The sequence below is a fragment of the Mastigoproctus giganteus genome, chromosome 7 (assembly GCF_048544385.1).
Source record: "Mastigoproctus giganteus isolate SK-2022 chromosome 7, ASM4854438v1, whole genome shotgun sequence".
Taxonomy (NCBI): domain Eukaryota; kingdom Metazoa; phylum Arthropoda; class Arachnida; order Uropygi; family Thelyphonidae; genus Mastigoproctus; species Mastigoproctus giganteus.
In genome coordinates this window covers 227,441,752-227,468,887 of record NC_143581.1, presented here as the reverse complement: position 1 = coordinate 227,468,887, position 27,136 = coordinate 227,441,752, and the positions used below count along the sequence as shown (strand labels likewise).

Here is a 27,136-nt window from a genome sequence, read left to right as displayed (position 1 = left end):
ATTATCAATCGATTAACTGTAAGAACACAGAAATCTAATGCAAGTGCAATTGTGTTTTGTTTAAGAAAGCATTACTTATAAAAAAAAAAAAAATCAAAATACATTGTGCATTAAAACAATACCAGACATTTCTATTCATATTTACCCCAGGGGTTCACAGCTCGTTAGTATGGGCTTGACACACCCAGGGTCCTGAGCTGGATATCATTTTTCTGTTGGTGATTCTCTCTCTCTCACACAGGGTAACTCGGAATTTTTTTTTTTTTTTGCTGGTGCAGCATAAGCCTCAGGCTTCCTTATGCAACTATATCGCTAATAATAATAATTATTAGTCATATCCTTCACTAGAACCCATTTTGTTTAGTTTTTGTTCGAACTGACAAAAACATTTGTGCTTCCTGGCGACAGGATCACAGATTAGTGCTACACTGGGCGCTTTGGGCTTGTTCTTTCTGCTCATAGGAGCTTTTTCTTCATTCTTGCTGGCAAGGTTGGTGGCGCGTCGATTAACCACAAATTTGATTACAGCTCTCAGGGATTTCCAGTGTTTTATTGTTTAGAAGTAAACTAAGTAACGAATTTCGATCAGTTTTTTTTTCACTGCTGAACGTTTTCTTCTGGCCGCTGACCTCTAATTTTAGGCGAGCGTTGGAGTATTTTTCGATGAATACCGAAAAATTAATAAGTTCAGTATTTGTGCGAAAGCCATTGTGGGACCGAAACGATTGGCAGCACCACAATGGATTCTTACTTGAAAAAATGTGGAAAGAAATAGCACAAGAATTGAACTCTACAAGTAAGTACAGCTTATTATTATTTTTTTTTTTTTCAAGTTCTTTTTCATACTACTACAAATAAACTAGTTTTTTTTTAAGGTAATTTTAACAGTTTTTTAGCGGTTAGTCTTTACAATCTGGTACCCCTTCTGATTGATGGTTGCAAGTAGCAGTGATTAAGGTAAACCTGCAGTCACAAAGTGGACATTCTCATAGGCGATAATGTAAAATGCATAGAAAATGGAGCCACCATTGTATGAACATGGAAACAGCCAGAAACAGTTCCTGGAGAATTTTATAGTTTTAAAATTTTTCAATAAAAAAAAAAAAAAAAGAGGCTGAATAGCGAAATATAAACATAAGTAAAGTGTGATAACGTTGAACAAAGCTGTTTTCTCGTTCCTCAGTTCAAATCCTTTCTTTTCTTCACCTGCGTTTTTCTTTCCCCCTCCTTATACTTTAAATTCATTTCTCCAGTGTAATATGGTAATTTACTTATGTTTTCACATATTGGCTAAAATGTAGCCTAGGAGATTAAGATAACAGTCATGTGTGCCAGTTGCAATAAACATTAATACATACAGAATTTTTATACACACTACTGGGTTTGGGTAGGGTGCTAATAAAAGGTTTCAGTATAGTGAGATAGGTGCACTGGTCTCACTGAAACCTGCTATAATTACCCACAATTTTATATATAGTAGTTTGTATATAAAATTCTTTATTAATGTTTATTGCAACTGGCACACATGACTGCTATCTTAATCTCCTTCTAGGCTGCATTTTAGCCAATGTCTGGCCATTATATTTTAAAATATTACTTATTTGACTTCAACACCATAAAATCCTAGGAGATTAAGATCACAGTTGTGTGCCAGCTGCAATAAACATTAATACATACAGAATTTTGTATGCACATTACTGGGTGTGGGTCACTTTGACTAATCTCAACTCTTGTTTTAGGTTTAGATTTAATGAATTGAACCTCCTTTTGACTTTGGTTTTAATTTTTATTTAATTCTTTTCCTTTATTTATTTATAATTTTAGGTCTGTCATCCTATTAATTAAACAAACCCTGTATCATTTTAGCTACTAACCAGAGCCACTAATAATTTTTTCTTTTTTTGTATACTACACAAAAATACAAAGAATCTGGAATCAATGGAAAATTTGGAAGACAATTATCGGTGACTAAATTTTGACTGCTTTATTTCTTTGTTATTTTCTTTAACAAAAGTAATTTAGCATTCTTTTATTTAGATCACTATTTATTTGAGTTTGCATTACAACAAAAAAACACAAAGATCACACTTTATAATTGAAATTCTTTTAATTTATGAAGTTTCTCATTACATATGAAAGATTTTGTGTAAGGATTCAGTTACGGGTATAGCCACCAAAAATGGCAGCAAGGAGAAGGGGGGGAAAGCAGTGGTTGATATGGGTTGTGACTCTACCCACTCACTGCATTACCCCTCTTCTCCTCGACCACACGTTACAGGCGAATGTCACATAACATAACAATACTGCAGAGCTGAAAATAAAGAAAAATAGAATGGGAAATGGCAATTTTTTTAAAAAGAAAGTAACAAAAATGCATGTTATTTGGGGATTGTAATATGTCACGAGACATCACAAAAGCGGAGCTGAAATGAAGGAAAATAAAAGGCAAAATGGCAATTTTTTTAAAAACAAGTAACAAAAATTCACACGACATGCAACCACTGATTTTTCTTGCCTGTACATTACTAGACCGGGAATAGGGGCTGCTGATCCCTGTATTTTCTAAATGACCCAGCATTTTTGAACTAATATTTTGCAGGAATAAATCGCCCAGTATAACAGACACCTGCACTCAACCAAGGGAAACCAAAAATTAAATCACAAGCAATCGAATACGCAAATGGGGGGATTTTTTTTTCCCTGGGGGCCTCACTCCCCCAGTATTATTCAGCCTTTTCCAAAACCAAACAACTTTTCTTTATTTCTTTAAATTGCGCATTCAAAAAATTAAATAATCTGCTAATCAAATATTAACACCACGTGACATTTCAAATAGCAGTTTCTAACCCACCATGTGGTTCCAGCTTTGCCTGGAGATCATGTGACCCTTCCCTGGAATGTATGGCAAGAAGAGGGGGTGAAACAGTGGACGGAGTCTCACCCTGTCAATCACTGCCATATCACCAAGGTCAGTAAGCAGTCGGGACACTGTGCCCTAACCGAGTCTAGACCACTGGAGTTGTATAATGATACAGATAAACTGAAACAAGTGGGAGCGATATCATCTAGAAATGTCATCCAGAAATATCTATAAGTTTAAATAATTTAATTATTTGATAAACCATTACTTTGATTAATATCAATACACTTCATATTAATTTATATAATAATAAGTTATGAATTAGTTATTAATTAGTTATTCACATAAAAAAAAAAAAAATTAGCTGTTCAGTAGGTTTTTTTTTTTTTTTTTTTTTTTTTTTTAACATTTCATTAAATATTTCCCAGTTGTATCAATTATGATAAATTACTTTAAATGTTCTTTCGGAAATTGGTGGAATCGCAGTCCAGATTTGTTACAAAAGAAACACTTCTTTCTGTCCATGATGTCAGTAGGCAACTACACAAATAATTATAACAACAAAAAAAAAAAAAAAAAAAAAGCAATGTGAATCGAACTTACTACGCTCAATTAGCATTGGGAATGTGTGTTAGTGCTCTCTGGGTTTTGATGGCTGCGTTAGTTCCACATTCATACAATTATGGTGCTGGGAGTAATTTAGCAAGTGACCACTCTGTATCTTATTACTCTGTCTGCAGTTTAGTGTCGGGAGTCATAGCAGCTCACAAGTCACCGCCAACTCCAACCTGTCGTGAATCGTATTATGATGGAGCAGTTCCAACTTGACCGAGCATGCGCAACACTCATTGTATCTGCTGGTCTGTACTGGCAATGTACTACGTACTTTCGGTTTTTTTTTTTTTTTTTTTTTTTCTGTCTCTTATTTTTTTCCAGAATGTTTCTGGGAAAATAGCTACAGTAAACTCTCGCTAATCCGGTTACAATTAATCTGGATTGAAATATGAAAAATTCTGTTTGAATAACACACGGGATTTAGGAAGGCAGATGAGTAACTCTCACTGCGTGCTGATTGACTGCGCAGTGAGAGGCAGAACATATATTAATTGACTTTCATGTTGTTCAGCATAGAGCAGTAAGATACAGAGTGAACATTTGCTCGATTACTCCCAGTGCTGCAGTTTGAGAACATGAAACTAACGAGGCCATCAAAACCCACAGAGTAGTAACGTGCATGCCCAACGCTAATAAAGTTGCTACTGTCTTTCGAATAGATTAGTGTTCATTGAGCATAGCAATTTTGTTTTACGTAGTGTTTTTTTTTTTTTTTTTTTTTTTTTTAATATTATTATAATTATCTGCTGACATGCACAGAAATAAGTATTTTGTGTGAGATAAATCTGGAGTGCGATTGTACCGAATTGACGTTAAAATAAAAAATATGAATTTGGCGTAACTGTCCTGTCAAGCAGCAAAGTCCCTTCAAAAACGATTGAAGTATGTTAAACACATGTAACTGGGAAATGTTAAACATGTGCTGTGAAAGATAGAGGGAGAAATTGTGTAATGATTTTTCTTTTTTAGAGATCATTTGTATCAAAGCAATATTAACTGATCAATACTGGATTAACTGACCATTCTGAACTACATATACCTTAATGATAAATAATATATAGCTACATAATTTGTTTGGAATTCTATTGTCTGCTGAATTTCACACTGCTGAAGTATTTGCCAAACATTTGTCAAGGATTGAGACTATTGATACGGAGCCTTTCGTTTCATTTTCTGGCTGAGATCTGTTGATTGATGAGGATGACCAAAAACTCAGCATTCAAGAATATGAAGCCGACCGGGCTAGCTGGGTGGGTAAAGTACCTGCCTGGCAACCCAAAGGTCGCAGGTTCGAATCCCGCCTCAGGCTTGGATCACAGCAGTGCAAAAACTTCGGGAGGTGCATTATGGCCACAGAAGCCGATGCACCAACAACTAACAAAAAAGAATATGAAAATGACAATTTATTATAAACCAAGAGCAATCACGGCTCAACATGTCCTATGCATTAATCTAATTAAAAACCATAAGAGTTGCCTCTATTTTTCTCCATAGGATAGCTTCACTTCCAAACTCTCTTTGTTTACATATGATCCAAAATTTAAAACAATTAAAAATATACTCGCTTAATGCATTCAATTCTCTGAACTCACGAATACCTAGACATCTCCGGGATCACAACTTAAGGTCCCTAATCCGACTGCAGATCTATCCAAATACACCCCACAAACTCGAGAAAGTGAACGCATTATATTAAAGAATTTAAAAATAAATGGAATGTACAAATATATGATACTGAATAATTTAAAATTACTCTTGAAATTACTTTCCTTCCTAAAGGGACAAAACTTTTTGACTTGTTGCCATGATCACAGGTAGGAAAATAATTAATGTGAAGTGCCCTCCACATTATTTATTACTACAAGATTACTTACTAACACACGTGTGAAAAAAAGTCCACGAATCTGATATGAGGAAAGTTCTCCAGATGTTTATCGCATTGTTTTTTATTTTCATTTCTAAGGTTCAGCTATTAAAAGCCTTGTGTAATTATGCTCAAAACCTTAGCTTCACTGAACAAGAAGATGCATGGCCCTCATTGCCCTAACCGACGCGACATGTTGTTTTAAACAAGTATTTAAAAGACACCAATTCTACCCAGACACGATAGGAGGGAGTATATGATGAGAGCCTTGTCGATCAATTTGGCCCTGGAAAGATTGTGCAAGGCTCAAGGGGTAGAATTTTTTTCAGCCTGGACTGTACTTGTTAACAGGAGAGACTGCTTCTGCAGGGATGGGATTCACTTAAATAGAAAGGGTGCAAGAATATTTGCTGATGCTATCGAGGCAGTGTTAGGTGGGTCGGAAAACTGCTAGCTTGGGGGGAGACAAAGACCAATAGATTGACAGTAGCCACTGGCAGAGGTGAAAGAGATTCTTGCACTGCTTCTATTGGAATGAGCAGAAGCCTGAAAACCAAGATGCAGGATATTTCAGAGACTGCTGGGAGTCATTGTGGTACAAGTAAACACATGGGTTGTGTTAGGGGAGCTAAGAATAGAAACAGGTGCATGTATACTTGCGTGTACACCAATGCTAGGAGTTTGGTAAATAAATTTGATGAATTTGAGGTATTGCTCAAAGCATCAAAGGCAGATATTGTTGGGATATCAGAGATGTGGTGTCACACAGATATAAGGGATGCAGAATTGCAATTTGGGGAGTACAACGTCTACAGAAAGGATAGACAGGATAGGAAGGGGGGGTGGGGTTATGCTATTAGTTAAGAAACACATAAAATCCAAGAAGTGAAGCCAGTCGACATTGCTGGACAGTGCAGTGTCGAGTCAGTTTGGTGAGACCTAAGCATTGGGAGATCAAAATTGAGAGTAGGAGTGTGCTATAGGCCTAATGACTCTTATGAGTATAATAAGAAACTGTACAGGGAAATAGAGTGGGCCAGTAAATCAGAGAGTCCTATAATGGGGGATTTTAATTTCCCAGATATTGACTGGAATTTGGGGGCAGGTCACTCACACGCTAGCAAGGCTTTTGTGGATTTATTGGATGATTGTTTTCTACATCAGCATGTTCAGGAGGCAACTAGAGGGAGTAATACTCTTGATTTGATTATCAATAGTGATTCTTCATGCATTAAGAATCTGCAGATAAATGAACTGCTAGGTGGCAGTGATCACAGTGTGCTGAAGTGGGATTTACTCAAAGAGGTAACTACCATTAGGGGTAAAGGGAAGGGTTGTTGCTTACATAAAGGCAACTACGATGGACTAAGACAGTATTTAAATTCTATACAGTGGGACCAACTGATGATGTTACCAACAGCAAATTCAAAATGGGAAGCATTCAAAGAACTTATCTTGGAAGCTACTAGGCTTTACATACCAACTAAGAAATATTGTTCAAGGTTTAGGCCTAAATGGATGTCTGATGAACTAATGAGACATATGGCAGAGAAGAAAAATGCATAGGATACATACAAATTAACACATGACACAGAAGCCTATGATAGATACAAGTTGATCTGTAACCAAGTTACAAAGGAGGTTAGGCAGGCGAAAGCAGATTACGAGAAATCCTTGGCAAAAGATGCTAAGAAAACAGCAAGGATTTCTTTACTTATATAAACTGTAAAAGGAAGGGGATGAATCTGATTGGTCCACTTGACATCGATGGTTCGACTGTTGATGATCCTGCTCTGAGAGCAAACAAACTGAATGAGTATTTTGCATCTACATTCACACATGAGGAGTTATTCAGCGAGCGGAATGCCAGAGGTGTATTCAACTCTGGCAGTAAGCTAGAGAATCTTGTAATAACTGAGAGTAAAGTGGAGGAGAAATTGTTGAAGATAAACACAAGAAAGGCACCTGGGGTGGATGGGATCTATCCAGTTATATTAAAAGAGGCAGCAAAGGAAGTAAGCAAACCCTTAACCATAATTATGAGAGCTTCCTTGGACTCAGGAGAGGTACCCACAGACTGGAGAAGTGCAAATGTGACCCAATTCACAAAGGAGGATCAAAGGCTGACACAAGTAATTATAGACCTGTGAGTTTAACTTCTGTTCCAGGAAAATTAATGGAGGCACTGGTTAAAGCAGCACTGCAGGATCATCTAGACAAGACTTCAGTTATAGCTCGGACATAGCATGGTTTTGTTAAGGAGAAGTCTTGCCTGACCAATCTGATTGGATACTATGATGCAGTCACAAAAGAACTGGATGCAGGGAATAACTTTGATATTATATACTTGGATCTTAGAAAGGCTTTTGATACTGTTGCACATGGAAGACTGCTGCACAAATTGGAGCAGTGTGGCATTGGAGGCAAATTGCTGCTATGGATAAAGGGGTGGTTGAGGGGGGAGAAGACAGAGAGTGGTAATCAATGGACACTGCTCATCGTGGACTAATGTTATTAGTGGAGTCCCTCAGGGTTCAGGGTCCATTATTGTTTTCTGTATTTATAAATGATATTGATGATGGTATATCAAGCTTAATGTCCAAGTTTGCAGACGATACAAAGGTTGGCAGGGTTGTCAAGCACACTACTGACACTGTGCTGCTGGAACAGGATCTGAAAAGGTTGAGCAGGTGGGCTGAGAGGTGGCAAATGAAGTTTTAACATTGACAAATGTAAAGTACTACATATGGGAAACAGCAACCCCAGAGCAACGTATCAACGCTGTGGTACTACACTGAGAGTGGTAGAGAATGAAAGGGACTTGGGGGTGGTTGTGCAGGCAGATATGAAGTTCTCTGAGCTGTGGAGACGTGCTGCAAGAGTACCTCATGGTGTATGCCGCGGTTCCTAACCAGTGGTTGCAAGCCCCTGGGGGTTTGCACTAAAAATTCTGCAATAGCATCTGCTTAGATTTGCATAGGTATATTTTTGTAAACTACAAAATAGTTTGATATCAATTTGTGGTTCGGTTCAAAGTTTATATTATTTAGTTGTGGTTTGGGTCACGCTCCCTTACATAGCAAACATGTGTGGGTGGTTGGGTGCGAACGTGCTGATATGTATCACACTGTTTGGCTGTGGTAAAAGGTTTATAAAAATTATAACTAAAAATAAACAAAGCTAGAATAAAGTAAAATAAAATTAAATATAAAGTAAAGAATTGCCAACAAAAGAAACTACATCTCCCACAATTCCTTATAATTAGTTTACTATCTTACAGTATGTCATGTTAAATAAAAATGTTTTCTATACTAAATTTTATTTTCATCTGAAAGACCATTGTTATGTATAGGTACTTAATAATGGCCTCCGTAGCCGAGTAGTCAGAGCAGGAGTGCCGTAGCACACGCTGTTTGGCCCCGGGTGCCAAGCGATTCTCGTGCGTTTAAAGAGCGTTTTCTGGTAAGCGACTAGATTCTATTTTGTTTTCTCCCTTACTTATTAAACCTTTTCGTTAAGTGGCTTCATTTTCTTAAAAACACTAAGTAGTGAGCCCAGAAGAAGGAAAGAACCTTTTTCTTTAATTTAGTACTCCTACTAACTATATTAACCTCTACGCTTGGCCACAAGCGGCACTGCTCCTGCCTCCCCGTGGCGGGGCCGGTAATCTGGGTGGTAAAGGTAAACCCCCAGGGCCAAAAGGAGCTAACATGGATACAAATAGTTATCACCCCTTTAGAGCCATTGAGCTCAAGACAAGAGACTCCCGACATTGACCATGACTGCATTCACCCAAAAAGGCTTCGAACGGAAGCAAAATGTCCAAATGAGATACCGAATTTCTTGGTGGTACATTTGTTATCTGCCCAACCTGTAGGCAAGTTATCACCATTCTTGATACAAAATTGTTTAGAGTCTATTGCAGGGTCACCAAAAATGGTGAAGCAGCTACAATCTGGAGACCTCCTGATCGAAACAGCCACCTCAAAACATTCTAAGCGGCTGTTAAATACAACATCATTTGGGGGGGGCTGACAGCATCAGTTACTCCCCACAGAACCTTAAATTCATCAAGAGGTGTGATCAGTGAGTGGGACCTAATTACAGTCTCCGAAGAACTACTCCAAGAACTTAGTAGTCGAAAAGTAACAAGTGTAAAAAGAATCATGAGTAAAAAAGATGGGAATCTAACTCCAACTAGAACCATCATTTTAACATTCAATACTCCAGACTTACCATCCTCAATCAAAGCTGGCTATTTGAATTGTCGTATTAGACCATATATTCCGAATCCTGTTCGTTGCTTCAAATGCCAGAAATATGGTCATTCACAGCAGGCATGTAGAGGTGACTCCATTTGTCCCATCTGCGGAGCTAAAGAACATGCTCAAGCTGATTGCTTGGCCGCAACCGCTGCATGTCCAAACTGCAAGGGAAATCACCCTGCCTTTTCCAAATCTTGCGAATTATGGATTACAGGGAAAAAAATTCAAAAATATAAAATAGAAAATAAAGTTACTTTTCCTGAGGCACGTAGGCAAGTTATGTTGAGCATGCCTAGCAGTCGATCCTACGCTGTTTGCACTAGAAACTATGTATCTACTGGAGCACAAACAGACGTATCAATTCCGCCTAATACCTCAATGGCTAATTAGCTTAAATCTACTCTTTCAAATTCAAAAAAAGAAAATCCTCAAAATAAAACTAGCGGAGCTACAAATACCCCAATCAGTATCCCTAGTGATACTGAATTGGTCCCATATGATACAGAGCAAAGGAAATCAGACACAGGTTCAAAACAAATGGAAACTCCCACCAACAGTATGGAAGTAGATGACTGTTTAGATAATGGGGAGCCCGTTGTGGAACTCCATGCAAATGACACCATGGATTCTGTTCGCCCCTATTTCCCAAAAAAAGATAAAATAAAGCAAGACAGGTCTAAATGCTCCACTTCTAAAAAACAGTCAGAACAATCGACCACAACTAAACTCAAATAATGTCTAATATCATACAGTGGAACTGCAGAGGACTAAGAAGCAATTCTGATGACATAAAATATTTACTGATTAAATACAATTCGATAGGAGTATGTCTACAAGAAACTTTCTTATCATCTGAAGCTTCCCCAAAAATTTACAAACTATACAATATATAGAAAAGACAGGATTTCAGAGTCTCCTGCTCGTGGAGGAGTAGCTGTGCTTATAAAATCAAACATACCGTCCAGGCAAATTCAGTTACAAACTAATCTAGAAGCTGTGGCAGCACGTATTTCAATTACCCTAACTTCTATATATATTTCCCCTTCTCAACCATTTTCAAATACAGAACTTGATAATTTGGTTATGCAACTACCATCTCCAATCTGCCTTTTTGGTGACTTCAATGGCCGCCTGCGATTGATACAAGAGGCAAATTAATTGAAACATTCATGAATAATAACAACCTAACTATACTAAATTCTGGATCTCTCACTTATATTAACCCATCTACAGGATCTACTTCTGCAATAGACTTGTCTATCTGCTCACCAGCAATTCTCCCAAGTATGTCATGGTCAGTGCTAAACAATCCTCTAAACAGCGATCACTTTCCAATCCTTTGCTCGTTACAAACACGGGTAACTGCAAATCTCGAGGTACGATCCACCTGGAAGTTCAGGAAGACAAACTGGGAGAGCTACTGTACCCAGGTCCAGTTAGACAGGAGTTATGTTCAGCAACATCCAATTGAAGAAGTAACTAACTACATTACCAATCAGATACTAAATGCAGCAAAAAATTCAATCCCGAAGTCACAACCTCACAAGTACTCCCACCATAACAACTGGTGGAATATAGATTGTTCTAATGCCAAGCATGAGAAAAACCGTGCTTGGAACAAATTCCGTAAGTTTCCGACAACCAATAATCTAATAGAATACAAAAGACTTAAAGCCAAAGCAAGGCAGATTAGGAGAAAAGCCAAACGTGACTTGTGGATCTCATTTGCCTCAACTATCACCAAAGACACTGACCCACGATTCATTTGGAGAACAATTAAAGCACTAAATGGAAAATTCACTCGACCACCCTCTCCAATACTCTGTTGGAATGGTGTTGTTGTTGTTGTTTTTGGTTTTTAGGAGCATTAGCAACTAAGGCCATATTGCTCCGGGAATATGCAATGGTCATTCCCTGACCTTTCCGCATCCTCCGTATTTGGTGGTGACGGGCTCGAACCCCAATCTAATCAAGAAGTGTGTGCTATGCACTGCTGCTCCTTCCCACCTGGCTGCGGAGGCGCCCTGTTGGAATGTGAAGGATCTATCGGCACCTAAGGAAATCACCAATGTGCTAGCAGAATCATTCTCTACAATATCTGCTTCTGCTTCCTACTCAATCTCCTTTCAGTGCATCAAGGCAGATGCAGAACGCCGCAAAATTAACTTCTCCACACGGCTCTCACTTCCATACAATCAAACATTTAATATAACAGAACTCAAAGAATCCTTAAATAAATCTTCAAATAGTGCTGCCGGCCCAGACAACGTACATTACATCATGCTAAAACAATTACTTGAAGAGGACTTACGTACCCTATTAATTTTCTATAATCGAATCTTCTCAGAAAATGCTTATCCGCTTTCCTGGCGTCATTCTCTCATACTTGCCATACCAAAACCAGGCAAAGACCCTTCTTTGGTTAACAATTATAGGCCAATATCTCTCACAAGCTGCATGGGGAAAATTTTTGAAAGAATGGTACATACAAGGCTTACCTGGATCTTAGAAGCAGAGAACCTTTTAACAGATCATCAGAGTGGCTTTCGTAAGAACAGGTCCACTCTTGATGTCCTTATCAAAGCTGAATCGAATATTCGCAACGCCTTTGTCATGAAGCAACATCTAGTCATGGTCAATTTAGATATTGAAAAGGCATTTGATACTACCTGGCGACATGGTATTATTATGGACCTTTATCACCTAGGACTAAGGGGTCATCTCCCTCAGATAATTCAGAATTTCCTATGCCACCACTCTTTTCAGGTCCGTTATCAGAACGTACTGTCTACACCCCATATTCAGGAAGAAGGGGTACCACAGGGATCTATACTCAGCACAACGTTATTTGCAATTCGAGTCAATAGCATAACTAGAGACATCCCCAAAACTGTGGAGGCTTATATGTATGCGGATGACCTCGCCATCTCCTGCCAATCGCAAAGCATGAACACCATTGAGCGTCAACTCCAACTTGCCATTGAATTGAATTGAACAGAATTGAATCCTGGATGTCATGCAACGGATATCGACTAGCTGAACAAAAGTCTACCACCACTCACTTTTGTAAGAAACGTGCTGTCCACCACCATCCTGAATTACGGCTAAACAATTGCCCAATACCAGTAGTAAACAGCATCAGATTTCTCGGTCTGATATTAGATAGTAAGCTTAACTTCCAAGCACATATCACATATCTACGAACTACTTGTCTAAAACAGTTGAACATGCTTCGATCAGTCTCATCCATGTTGTGGGGAGCTGATCGGTACTCCTTACTTCACCTCTACAAATCTCTGATCCGTTCATGCTTAGATTATGGTTCTCCCGTATATGACTCAGCTAGGAAAAGCACATTAGTTCGGCTAAATGTCATCCAGAGGACTGCTCTGGGGACTGGGGACAGTGCCCTGAGGACTGCTCTGGGCGCATTCAGGACTTCTCCCATGCAAAGTCTTTATATTGAAGCACACGAGCCTCCATTACATCTTCGTAGAAAAACATTATTGCTTTTCTATGTTTCTAAGATCCAGAGTCTTCCATCGCACCCCAATTGGGAGTATCTTTATCACACTCGGTGGGATTCCTTTTATGAGAATAAGCCACATGAAAATCGACCTGCTTCACTCAGGGTCAAAGTTCTTATTCTGAGTTGGAACATTGATTTAGCTGATATTTTTCAGAACACAACTGCACCTATTCCACCTTGGACGTATGTTTGTGCCTCACATGACACACATTTTCTCCAGTGGGGGAAGAATGTCATATCTCCCAATAACATGAGACAGTTGCACTCAGCTCATGCTACTCTTAACTCCGATTTCTGTAAAATATATACTGATGGGTCCAAAACTGATAGTATGGTAGGTGCTGCAGCTGTTTTTCCTACATGTACAATTTCAGCCACACTACCTTTATCATGCAGTGTCTTCACTACTGAACTTTATGCCATCAAGTTAGCACTTAATAAGATTATTGAACTTTGCATCTCACCCGCAATAATTTACACGGATTCCCTCAGTGCTATCAATGCCATAAGGAAGAATTTCTCCTCTTCTCATCCTACATTGAAAGAAATTCATTCCCAACTATTTTCCTGTAGTGTGTCCAATCAGTCAATCAGCTTTTGCTGGATCCCTGGCCATTCTGGCATTCCGGGAAATGAAAGTGCAGACTTTGCCGCTAAACATCCTCAGGTTCCATACACTGATTACAAACCTGTTATTCGTAAAGCATGTTACGACAACTGGTCACAGATATGGAAAAGGAATACTAACAGCAAACTTTACCAAATAAAACAAGAACCAAAGCTGTGGCTCTCATGCTTCAGACCAAACAGATGTGAGGAAGTGGTGTTGGCAAGACTAAGAATTGGACATACGCATCATACCCATCTCTACTTGTTATTGGGAGAAATCCCACCTCAGTGTTCATCCTGTAACAGTCGGCTTACGGTCCGCCATTTTCTGCTTGATTGTCCCTTGCATTCAACCATCTGGTCAAACATTTTTCAATCAGTTTCCAGGCTTAACGTATCACCTGATTTATCTCATATTCTAGGAAACAATGCAAATATTGAAGAACTTTTAATATACTTAAAATGTATTGGCCTATACAAAAGTATATAATTTAACAACCATAAAGATAGGGTCATGCAATTAAACGATGAATAGACACAACTTGGCCTCAGTTGCCCTTGTGTCTTTAAACCCAATAACAACAACAACAACACGCTGTTTGAGTAGACCGGGGTTCAAGCCACTGACTTCTAAATACGGTTGATCTGCCAACCCGCAGTGGACCAGCGTGGCAGATTATGGTCCATTTCCCTCAGCATGAATTGTTGAAGAGGCTTCCATCCTCTTGGGTTGATAATGGCTGCAGTTTACCATTTACCACTTAATAACAATTTGATGCAATATCGCTTATAAAAACATAGTACCGGAAATATTTTATAATAAAAATTCAAAACTATCATACGATTTCAGAAAATAAATAAAACAGAGCTATAATGCCCAATGAGTTCTAAATTTGAGGTAAATTCCTCTATTTCTATATAGATTTCAGAGAATATAGGTTTAGTGGTTTGTGATAAAAATATGTTTAAAGTGGTTTGCGATCCAAAAAAAGGTTGGGAACGGCTGGTTACTTGGATACACACAATGTGTATATTATGATAACAGATCCAATTGTTCTTTCTCTTTTAAGATTTTTCTAATATGAACTATTTTCAAAATTTTGGAATTCTATTCCTGAAACTTTTGTCTGTTTAAAAAATCTTACAACAGCATTACTAACAATTTTCTCATTGACATATTCTTGTGAGTCATTGTTCTCAGTGATCAACTTTGTTAAGTCTAGTCATAGGAGTAGTGTTACAGATGAAACTAGTGCTGCATGCATAGTTCTAAAAGTTACAAATTATAAGGCTGATGTTAAGTATCTGTCATTGATGATACAGCAACAAAAGTCTCAATGATGTTAAATATATACTTACTTTCCTTTCCTTTAGTTTTGATGTTTTATATTTATATGAGAGGTTTATCATTTTATGTTAAATTTGTTCTATAAGCTAAAAGTTTCGTTTTTTCTTTTTATGAAGGATTTTATTGTAATACATTTGTTAAAGCATCTTTGAAATAATGTCTTATTTTATTTTTTTGTTATGCTTTTTTCAAGTAAAACATGTATGAGAAAAATAATGTTATACTCTGCAAAATTTTGAGGGACACACGGTAATTTTTTAAAAGATTTGGCCAATTTTCGCATGCATCCTTAAAAAGGTTTGCCACCCGTTATATGGAATAATCTATATTATGATCAGAAAGAATTTTTAGTACTATCTAAGTCCAAATAAGTAGACTAGCGAACTAGACAAACATTTGGAGTGGCCGGATGGGTGTGGTTTTTTTTTTTTTTTTTTTTTTTTGGCTGATGCTGTATAAGCTTGCTTTCCTGCATCATATGCCTCAACTAATGCTAATGCTAAGTACCTAGCATATCTAGATAGTAATCTTCAGTACTAAGTGGGTGGACTGGTATCTAGTTTCACAAGATACCAGCCCATTACTCTGAGTTCTTGTCTTTTGGGTTACTCTTTTCTACATGGCTTTCTTCTGTTGCTAAGCTATCTACATCTAGACCAGGTGTGGGCAACTTTTTTCGTCAGCGGGCCGAATGAAATTTTCGCATCATGATGCGGGCCGGAATAGATTTGAACGATTTAATAAAAAAAATCAGAACCTAAAAAATGTTATATTACTTGAATTACCAAATTATTAATGTATTTTTAAAAAAAATATCTGAATGTCCAATTATCATTGAAAATGCGGCATTCGGCATCAATTTTTCTTTTTTTTTTAATTGGCTCATTTTATGGGCTATAAATTATATTAAATTAAAAATTGTAATAATTAGAAAAGGCATAAAACAAAATATCTCGCACCAATATTATTTTTTTCAATAAGAAGTCAAACCCAAAGGAACTTCGTTCGATTGATGCTACAATAATAATTAGGAAATAACTCTTTGACGCTGCGTAGAATCACTTGGTTACTGTTGTACTGGCCACGATTCCCGATTGAACCGAATTAAGCCGAACGTTTACGGCGAGTGTAGTCAGGTATGGATTTTCTATATTTATGCATTTACCAAGGGGGCCGGATTCAACATCGTCGCGGGCCGGCTGTTGCCCACCCCTGATCTAGACTATACTGTTAATTCAGGGAAAAACCTGTGCGTGGTAGAACTCATGGCTATTTGGGCTTCTCCATGTAAAGGAGTAGAATACAAGTGCATCAAGAAATCGCACTTAGATTCAGATTTTAACTCTTATGCCTATGTGAGATCTCAATTCAGCTCATTAAAGAAAACAAATAAAAATGGCCGATAAACACTTAAAAATTGTCTTGGGAAAGAATTTATTGAAAATTTAAATTTGCAAACACTCCTCATCATTTGATACAAGCATGACTTGAATGTTTTGTTTAAATGATTATTGTTCAGAGAACACCCATTAATGAAAATATTCTTCTGGTTGGCACCTTAAACTCCTGCTTTTTCAAGAAATGTAATTAATGGGAGAGAGAATTAAAGAATTTCTGTAATTAATGGGAGAGAGAAGGTGGGAGGGCTGATCAAACTGCTTCCATCCAGTTGCACTTATCATCATGATGAAATTCCATTCATTATTATTAAAATTAATTTTTATTTTATCTCTTTAATACCTATTTCAATTTTAACTTTTTCCTTACTGAATGGCCTTGTTTATAAATCTCTGCCAAAATTCATAACCGCAAGTTGAGGGATATTCATTCATTCGTTTCGTCAGCAGTCCCAAAAGTCTTAACTCTGGAACCCCACAAGGAGGTACACTTTCTGCTATACTTTTCACTGAAATCTTAGGTTTTTTTCTGCAGTGCCATGGGAATATTTTGTCTTACTGATGATTTAAAATTTTTTTGCATCTGTGAAAACTCTGACTACCTTTTACTGTGAAGGCTTGGTAATCACTTTCCCATCTATTTGCTCTGAGCCCTTATTGTACTACAGATTGGCTGTGATTGCTTCCATCAGGATAAAAGTACCTCCAAATGAATTTAGACCAGACCGTTGTGTTTTTTTTTTTTTTTAACCATTAAAATCTTCTTTGTAGTGTCAAACTCTGTAATTACAAAAGATGAACAATTTCTTGATTTTTGAACCTGTAGCTTTTTCATTACATTGAATTTGTGATCATGTGTGCTTTTTGTTCAGTATGCCTTTCATTAATTAATATTAATATTGAATAATTATTGTTATCTGTATTGTTACACCAGGTACGGTAAAAATTCAGTAATTATAATTTGCATTGGCTAAAGCACTGTGGAGGGGGAAAAAATAATGCTTGTAATTTGTAAAATATAGTTCCCAAATGTGAAGGCATGCTAATTTGCTTGTAACTAACTGTCCAGAAGCCATTTGGAAAAGTGAATTGATTGTGAAATTTTCTGTTACTTTTGTCCCATTAATAATTGAAGCACTTCCATATAGAAGACAAATGCAAGAATTTTGTAGGATATTCCAGCTGCTAAATACTTTAAAAAATATATATATATATTTTTTTAATACATATTTATAATATATTTTTATAAAAATATATTTATTTTATATATATTTTTATAAAATCATAATCACTATATATATATATATTGATTATGATTTTAAATAAGTATTAAATTTTAAAAAATTAATCATTAATACAGTATATTATAAAATTTCATTCTAAAATTTTATTTTAGGTGATACTGTAAAAAAGAGGTGGAAATCACTTCGAAAAAGTTTCAGAAAAGAACTTAAAGTTGCAAGAGGATATCCTAGTGATGCAAATCCAGCTTCCCTTGACATTTCAACCTGGCCATATTTTAAAAGTCTTTATTTTTTGAAAGATCAGTTCACCTTTCATGTGAATATCAACCCTTCACCTGTGCAAGACAGGATTTCATATGAACTACAAAATGAAACTAGAGATAAGGATTTAGAAAATTCACAATTCATAGAGCCATATTGTGTTTTAATGGATGTTTCTGATATGGAGAGTGAAAATTTCCAGACTTTATATACAGATAGTCAACAGTGTACTTCAAGAATTCAAGCATCACAAGCTATCGAGATGGAAAAACAGAAACTTAAGTCGACTGCAGGTGAACACATGAAAATAGATGATGCCAATTTTTTTGACAGTTTTCTCCTGCAGATAAAGGGACTTCCCCCTGATAGAAAGATGCTTCTTCGTATGAAAATGCTGCAATTAGTTTATAATTTTGTCTATAACCAGGGGTCTTAAATGTAGGAGTAATTTCTTTGTTTAATATCTTAACTGGATAATTCTGTAAAATAGCAGTCTTATTTCTGTAAAAGTACTCTTTAACTTAGAATGTGGTGATCTCATATCATAAAATATATTTGTTTGGAATGAAGTTCACACCTGACTTCTATGGGAAATTTTGATAGAGCTGTAGAGTGTTTTTTGGTTCGCTTCCTCTAAATAAGAAAGTTAATATTTATGCATAAATTGGGTAATGGATCCTTTGCTAACTGCCGCACAAAAAACAGTGTTGTTAAATTGCTCTTATTACTAGATAACTGTCCTGGTATAAAACAGTCTTTTGTTAGTTCATTTTAAAGAAGTCTAACGCTATCTAGAAAGTACTGTTACATTACTTTTTTTTTTTTTTTTTAATAAAAACCCCAAACGCAAAAAGGTATTAGAAATTTGTAGTACTTCTTTATTTATCATAATTTTATTATTGTAGATTTTAATTATTTCATCACAATCCAGTGTGGGATTCTATCAGGGTTTATACACTTGATTCAATTTATGGATTAAGTGTATAAAGCCTGATAGAATCCCACATTTATTTTGAATGGTGGTGGGAAACACCTCTTCTCCTCATGCTTTGGTCCTTCATATCATAATATCCAAAAATTATGAAGTTGAAGCATTAAATTTAAAAATGGTGGTTGATTACTGTAGTCATTAAAATAACAGACAGATTATTAGAAGTATAATCATTATTAATATTCTCTCAAATATAAGAATGTGAAATTTGTCCTCTCGTGTGTATTCTTGAGGATGAATGCCATCAGTACTGCGCTTGTCCAATCCGTTAAAAACCATAAATACCTCAGTCAGATTATCTCACAGGTGCCTACTCTCCAGATGCTGCATTATGTAGAACTGAAGCCCTTTCTTGGTAAAAGTACCCTCACCAATCTTGTTGCCCTTCTCTTCAACTGTTCCAACAGATAAACATGCTTCCTAACCAATGTGTTGTATAATGGGATAATCACCTTTTCTCCTGTCTAGCCAAATTGTTATAAATCATTGACAAACTCCATTAGCTGGCCTGGCAGTCTGTCTTCACTGCTCAGAGAACTTCATATCAGACTATGCAGTTACAACCAGGTCGTTTTACACTACCCTGAATGTGGTACAACACTTGGGGTAGTGGAAAGATTAATGCTCCCTATATGAAGTGCCTTGCATTTGTTGATATTAAATTTAAATTGCCACTTCTCAGCCCATCTACCTAATTTGACTAGATCTTGCAATGGCATACCCTGATTATTTGGCGTCTCCCTAGCCAGGTGGGAAGGAGCAGTAGTGCGTAGCACACGCGTCTTGATTAGACTGAGGTTCGAGCCCGTCACCACCAAATACGGAGGATGCGGAAAGGTCAGGGAATGACCACCGCATATCCCCGGAGCAATATGACCTTAATTGCTAATGCTCCTAAAAACCAAATAACAAACAACAAACAAACCCTGATTATTGTGATTAACCACTCTGCTAACCTTTGTATCATTAATAAATGTAGAAAACAACAATGGAACCAACACTTAACCTTGGAGGCTGCTAATGACAGTCTACATAGAGCAGTGCCCATTATAATCTCTCTCTCTCTCTCTCCTCGGCCGACCGGGATAGCCGAGTGGGTAAAGTACCAGCCCGGCAACCCAAAGGTCGCGGGTTCGATTCCCGCCTCGGGCTTGGATCAAAGTACTGCAAAAACCTTGGGAGGTGCAATATGGCCACAGAAGCCGATGCGCCAACAACTACCAAATCAAATCAAAATCAAAATCTCTCTCTCCTCCCATTCAAACACCCCCTTATCACAGCAGTAACTTGCCCTTAATGCTACACTGTCGTAATTTTTTAAAGTCTTTTATATGCAACAATATCAAAAGCTTTTCTGAAATCCAAGTATAGGATATCAAAATTATTTTTTCCATCCAGTTCCTTTGTTACCATACCCACATCATAGTATTCAAAGTTTCAGACAAGATTGCCTCTTAATAAATCCATGCTGTGACTGGAGTATAAGTGCATTCCTATCTATATGGTCTTGCATTACTTCTTTAACCTGTGACTCCATGATTTTCCTAGAACAGAAGGCAAACTAACAGGTTTGTAATTACTCATGTTTCCCCTTGATTCCTCTTCGGGAATTGGAGATGCGGTCGCACATCTCCATTTTATGTGGAACTACCCTGAATCCAAAGGTACTCTCATAATTATAGCTGAGTGTTTCTTACTTCCTTTTCTGCCTCCATTAATTATTGGATAGATCCCATCCACCCCAGGTGCCTTTGTATGTTTAGCTTAAACAATTTCTTTTTCACTTTCCCTCTCAGTTATCTCAAAATCATTTAGCTTCCAATTAAGAGTTTGATAAACTTTTGGCATCCCCTTCCATAAAGAATTTCTCATGTGTGAATATAAATGCAAAATTAGTCATTCAGTTTGTCAGCAACCTGAGCAGGACCATTAGCAGTTCAACCATTGATATCGAATGGACCAATGTGATTCTTTTCCTTCCTTCTAGTGTTTGCAAAAAGAATAGCAGTAAAGAAGTCTTTGCATCCTTTGTCAAAAGCTCATAATCTGTCCACTGTTTTTCCACTTGGCCAGTGTCGTCATTGCCTCCAAATTCGCTTAGTCTTTCTTCTCCCTCCATGCCCATTTCAATTTCATCTTCAAGTTCTCCTGCACCACTGCCGACTCCTGCTTCACTGAGTCTGTGCTTTCTGCTTCATGAACTGTCTCCTTGTCCAGATTCTATCATTCTTTCTAGCGACTCCTTCCAATCTGTTGCTTCCACTCGTGTCTCTGGCTCTTGCATCTTCCCTTCCTCTGATCACTCTTTCAATGGATAATGCTACCATTGACCTCTGTAGCTCTTTCTCGGCTGCTTCCTCGCCATGCTCTTATATTGTCATGGGTGCTCTGGCTGATCCTCCTGTTTGATTTATTTCCTTCTTTTCCCAATCAAATGGGTTCTAAAGTCTATTCTTTGGTCTCCTCTGGGCTTCCCTGTTCCTGTGCTTTTGATCTTAGCACTGATATTTTTCATTCTGCCCTGTAGTTCTCATCTCAGGCCTCTTTTCCATCTGTAGTGAGTTCATTTTCCACCCAGTCTGGGTGGTTTGGTTGGGTCCAAGTCCACTCTGATCAACTCTTTCAGAGCCTCCAGTTCCATCTCATGGCCGCACTTCAATGAAGTCTCTAAATTCCGATGCGAGCATCGGAATTTAGATCACGACAGACCAATATCTCTGCACCTTGATCTTTCTGTCCAGTGTCCTGACGCCTGCCTCCACACAGTCTGGCTGTCCAGGTTTGCACTCCAAGTCCTGTCAGGCCTGCTGCAGGTGTTCCCTTGCACTGTTAAGACGGTGGTTGTGATTCATCCTCTGCTCTTGCTTTCTCCAACGTCAAGTGTCGATCCTCCTCCGCAGCCTACAATGATGTCTCCACCAACTCTTCTGCTGCTCCATAATGCCCTGAACTCCGTGATGCCTTGTACAAGCCCATCTCAATCAGCACAAGACTGGATGGCATCAGTTCCTGATCATTGAGGAATATCCCATCGATCATTTTGATGGACCTGCTTCCATGGCTGGTTCATCTTCCAGGGTCTCTTGGGTGCGTATACCATCTTAATCCCCAAAAAGAATTTGCCATCATCTCCCAGCCAATCACAGTTGCCTCAGTGATCCTGAGAGTGTTCCACAAACTGTTGCCATGTCGTATCCTCTCCTTTGACTACCACCAGAGGGGTTTTCAACCAGTTGATGGATGCACCAAGAACATCCTCCTATCTGCCTTGCTTGCAGAGTCCTATCAGAATCTGCAACCTCTCTTCATCACTTCCCTAGCCCTTCAGAAGACCTTCGATCAGCTCTCCTTTTCGGCAATCGTAGATGCTCTTCATCCAAAGGCTTCCCAGCATCATTCATCAACTACGTCTCCTTGCAGAGTAACGCTTACACCGATCTCCGGGCTGTTGACCAGTGCTCCTGTCTGCAGCCATCACACTGGGTTCATCATGGCGATCTGTTGTCACCATTCCTCTTCAACGCCATCCGCTATGAGTTCTGCAAAATCTGTCTGCCTTTATCAGCTTCAAACATCAGGGTAGCAACTTGAATGGGCTTGTCTTTGCCGACAACCTGATCTTGGTAATTTCCAACTCTACCAGTCTAAATCAGCTCAATTTCTCTCCCTTCTTCAAGTCCCAGTGCCTCGCCATCAACCGTTCCAAGTCCTGGATTCTATCTGTCATCCCTCCCAGGAAAGACAAGAAGATCAAGGTCGAGAATCTAAAGTTCTGCCTTGATGGCTGCGAGTTGGCCTGTCAAAATATCCCATCCTAGTGGAAGTATGTGGGGATCAACTCCACAGGGCCCCCTTGAAACTCCAGCAGTGTCTTTTTATCCTCAAGACCTTTCTCCCCAGATTTTGCCATCTCTTGATTCTGGGAAAGATGACTGTTGGGATGCTCAATTGCCTGTACAGCCGGGTCTGCACCGCACTTCATTTGTGGTTGTGGCTCCCCTGCGACGTCCCATTTTCTTATTTGTATGCAGATGTCTTGGATGGAGGGCTGGGTGTGCCCTCTCTCCGATGGTCTATTCCTATCTTCAAGAAGCTCCGACTTGCCCACTTCCAGTCATCTCGTCCAGGTTCCATCTATCAAGCGGGATATCTCAGGCCTCTTCCCTTCTTCAAAGCGGCTCTTGCTCCATCACCTTGATTTCTCTTCTCAAGAGTCGGTGGTCCAACCTGCTCCATTCTACCATCAATGGGCTTGCTTTCTCCTGTTCCAACAAATTGCCCCGGTACCATTTTGGCGGTCTGGGTGCACAGTGTTCTTATTGCTTTGATCTAGCGTTTGTTAGAGTGATCATTGTATTTCCATAAGAGCTTTCTTGTAAAACTGTGCAGTGAATACTGCTATCTGGTGGGCCTTCCACGTAGTATGGGGTGGGCGTCCAGGCGAGTCCTGGTCAGCTAAACAGGCCCTGATCGACCAACTTTGTTGATCCAAAGTGATTGTGTAGTGCGGGACTCTTTTGGGTACATAGACATTGTGTTCTTTGACAAATTTTACCATAAATAACCTTGTATACTTGGAAAGTACTGTTGCAATTTCAAGGAACTGATTATGTCTGTACAGCCAAGAGTTCAGTTGAGCCTCAAGGCCTTAGACAGCGAGATGACAGACATCGTCGACAAACCTGCTTCAAGTTCTACGGACGGTAGCTCTGGAAGCTGTGGACAGGCTTCGACACAAGTTGTGCTCGATTGTTTGCCAAGTGACCTAGTGGAGGTTTGCATGGAGAGTGACTAATGATTCAACGATTGTCGAGTCACACCAGCGAGCTGCTGTTAAACTCAGTCCAGATTCCTCTGATGATGAGGATGAATCGATGGAAAACTTCAAAGACATGAAAGAAGTACATCTGAGACTCCATGACTACACGTTCAATGACTCGAATAAAGTCAACAGAGCGGCTATGTACGCTATACTGGGTATGTGGGATCAGCTGGAAGCCAAGGCGATACAGGTGTATGCCGAGAACCAAATGCTGAAATCGATGTTGAAGATGAGTCAGTCCTCAGCCAACGTCGTACCCAAATGTCGTGCGAACCTCGACGAGTAGTGCTCCCCAAGAAGATGGAAGTGCACGCTGTTCTGATCAAGTCCGATTCAGACACCCTCAAGACCAGTGAGGCTGTAAAACAAGTGGTTTTGCAGTCTGTAAACATTCGACACATGAGAACTATCAAAGATACAGGAGTTGTGCTGGAGGTTGCCAGCCAAGCTGATGCTCAAAAAGTTCTGAACTGTGAGACGATAAAAGCGAGAGGCTTAAAGACCGAGGTTCCAAAGAAACCAAGTAATCTTATTATCTACGATGTAGATTCAGACGTCAAACAAGATTTCCTTTCTGAGCTGTATGAACGAAACCTCAGTCCGTATGGTGTAAGTAAAGACCATTTCCACCAGAGTACTATCATTCGGTCCATGGCGAAGGTCGCCAATAAGGACACAAAGAACTGGATCATAGAGGTTCCCACAGACCTGAGGAATATCTTGTCGAGAAAGGGAGAGTGTTCCTACACTGGTCATCCTATAAGGTCCGTGACATTCACTTCACTGTGAAATGTTTCAAGTGTCTTGCCTTCGGGCCCTTAGCAAGGAACTGTAAGTTCAAGGCTGTGTGCGCGCATTGTGCTGGAGAAGGCCATATTCTCAAGGAGTGTCCTAAGACAGCTGAAAAGCCGACTTGTATTAACTGTAAGAAACACCTCTAACCATTCTGTCCAGTCTTCAAGAGCTACCTCGAACAAAAAGAAAAAGGTTGTTTATGGGTAATAACAACTCTTACTGATGGGTTCAATATTATCCAGATTAATGGTCAGAGATCGTATCCAGTGGCCCTTCAGTTGGCTGAACGCTCCAGAAGAGAAAAATATGACTGTATCCTTTTACAAGAGCCATACACTGCGAATGATAAGGTTCGTGGTTATCCCTTAAATTATAGGGATGTCAGGCAGCGATAGTCTGCAACAAAGAGCTGGTGGTTACCCAGTTGCAGAAGTTGTGCTCCACGCACTGTGTTTGTGCTGAAATTATTGGCTCGTTTGGCAGTGTCTACTTGGTTAGTATATATTCCCAGTTTTGGGAAGAGCCAGACGCCTATCTGCAGTACATAGATGAGTTATGTAATAGATGCCAATGCTAAGTCAGTTAGCTGGAGTAGTATTAATACCGACTATAGAGGAATACTCTTTGAAGATTGCATTCTGAGTGACAGACTCGAGATTCTAAATGTCCCAAATAAACCTTGTACCTTTTCTACACTACAAGGTGAGTCTAACATCGACATCATGCTTTGCACTGGCAATCTAGTTAATGAGGTTACGGAGTGGTCCGTGTTGACTGGTCGACTAGCGATCAGCGGGTCTTATGATGTAGGATTTGTCCGTTTGAATGCAGAACTGTTAACTGTGACGTGGATAGGTTTGTGGTGAGTACTGCTAACTGCAGGTTTAAGTCAGTCTTAACCGGTGTAACTGCCGACCTGGCCTGGAGACAACGTTGGAATTGCGGCCTGGCAGCCCATAGAGTTTCGTTAATTACTGATCTTCGGAAAGCTAGTGCAGCGTCTATGAGGAGAGGAAGGAATAGAACAACGTCTGTTCCCTGGTGGTGTGGAGAGTTAAGCAGACTTAGATGCCTGGTTAACCAGACTTGCAAAAAGTTTCAGAGAGCCAGAAGGTCAGCTTACCGGAACCTTGCCGAATACCGAAAGCGTTTTGCTACGGCAAAAAGAAACTATGTCAAGGTGATTCGTGACTGCAAGCGGAAGGCTTGGCAGGACTTTGTCTCAGATAGAGGCAACTTGAACCCTTGGGGTCTGCCGTATCAGTCATGGATAAGGTCGGACTTGACCAAGTTCAATACTCGGTTTCTGGTGGCCAGAGTGAGACTCAGACCCGGAGTGACACAATGCTTACGGTTCTCTGTGCGCTCTTTCCTGCTGATGACGTCGAAGGCGGAACGGGCTGCAATGCGTTTAGCTAACCAGGGCGGCTGCTCTGGGAATACTGGTGAAATGTTCACTCTAGCTGAATTGGAATTTGCAGTTAAAAGTGCGCGAAATCGTCAAGCTCCTGGCACTGATAACATTTCTGCTGAAGTCTTGAAAGAATTCTTCAGGCATTGTCCTGAATTATTGTTGTCGCTTTACAACCAATGCCTCGAAGAAGGCACCTTTCCGATAATCAGCTAGAGTCATCGTTCTCCTGAAAGGAGACGACCGTGAGAGAACTGACCCATCTTCTTACAGGCCCATTCCCATTGCCTTATTATCTGTTCTTGGGAAAACCTTTGAACGACTACTCATGAATTGATTGAACAAAGTGTACAGTAATAATCACCAGGAGTCTGCGCTGCAGTTTGGCTTCAGATGAGGTCGTTCTGCTGAGGACGCGGTGATGAAGCTCCTGACACTGGTTCGTAGTTCTGAGAGCAAATATGTCCTAGGCATTTTCCTAGATTTCAAGGGAGCTTTTGACCGCCTATGGTGGGAAAGCTTCTTCTGCCGATTGAGGCTTGCGGACTGTCCGAGTGATATCTACCGTCTCTTGCGTAGCTACTTTCATGAACAAAGTGTGGTGGTTTTTAACCGCTTCGAAGCCGAGTGGGTAAAGTACTTGCCCGCCAACCCAAAGGTCGCGGGTTTGATTCCCGCCTCGGGCTTGGATCAAAGTACTGCAAAAACCTTGGGAGGTGCAATATGGCCACAGAAGCCGATGCTCCAACAACTACCAAATCAAAAAAAAAAAAAACCGCTTCGAGAAAGTTAGTCACACAGTCTCCAAAGGGGTTCCGCAGGGGTCCATTATTGGTCTTTTCATGTGGAACTTCGTCTTGGACGAATTAAACGAAGACTGGATTGGAGTTGAGATTATAGCTTACGCAGACGATATTGCCGTACTTGTGTGCGGTAATGCCCGGATAGAGCTGGAACAAAAGGCCAGTTGGGTTTTGGACAGAATACAGACTTTGGCTTCGGTTCACAAGCTAATGATATCGCCAATGAAGTCGCAGTGCTTGGTGGGCTCTCTTTGAGTTTTGCTCCAGTGGTCAAATATCTGGGAGTCAGTCTTGACCAAAGACAGCTTTATCCCTCGTGCGA

The 27,136-nt window shown here is 39.3% G+C and overlaps 1 protein-coding gene across 1 annotated transcript; it reads left to right on the top strand.

The window, feature by feature from the left end:
- Positions 1 to 562: 562 nt before the first annotated feature.
- LOC150083753 (uncharacterized) lies at positions 563 to 18,428 on the top strand. Its single transcript, XM_090378595.1, has 2 exons — positions 563 to 796; positions 17,884 to 18,428. The coding sequence occupies exons 1-2, from the start codon at positions 664 to 666 to the stop codon at positions 18,426 to 18,428; spliced, it is 678 nt and encodes a 225-aa protein (XP_090234721.1). The 5' UTR covers positions 563 to 663.
- The last annotated feature ends 8,708 nt before the right edge of the window (positions 18,429 to 27,136 follow it).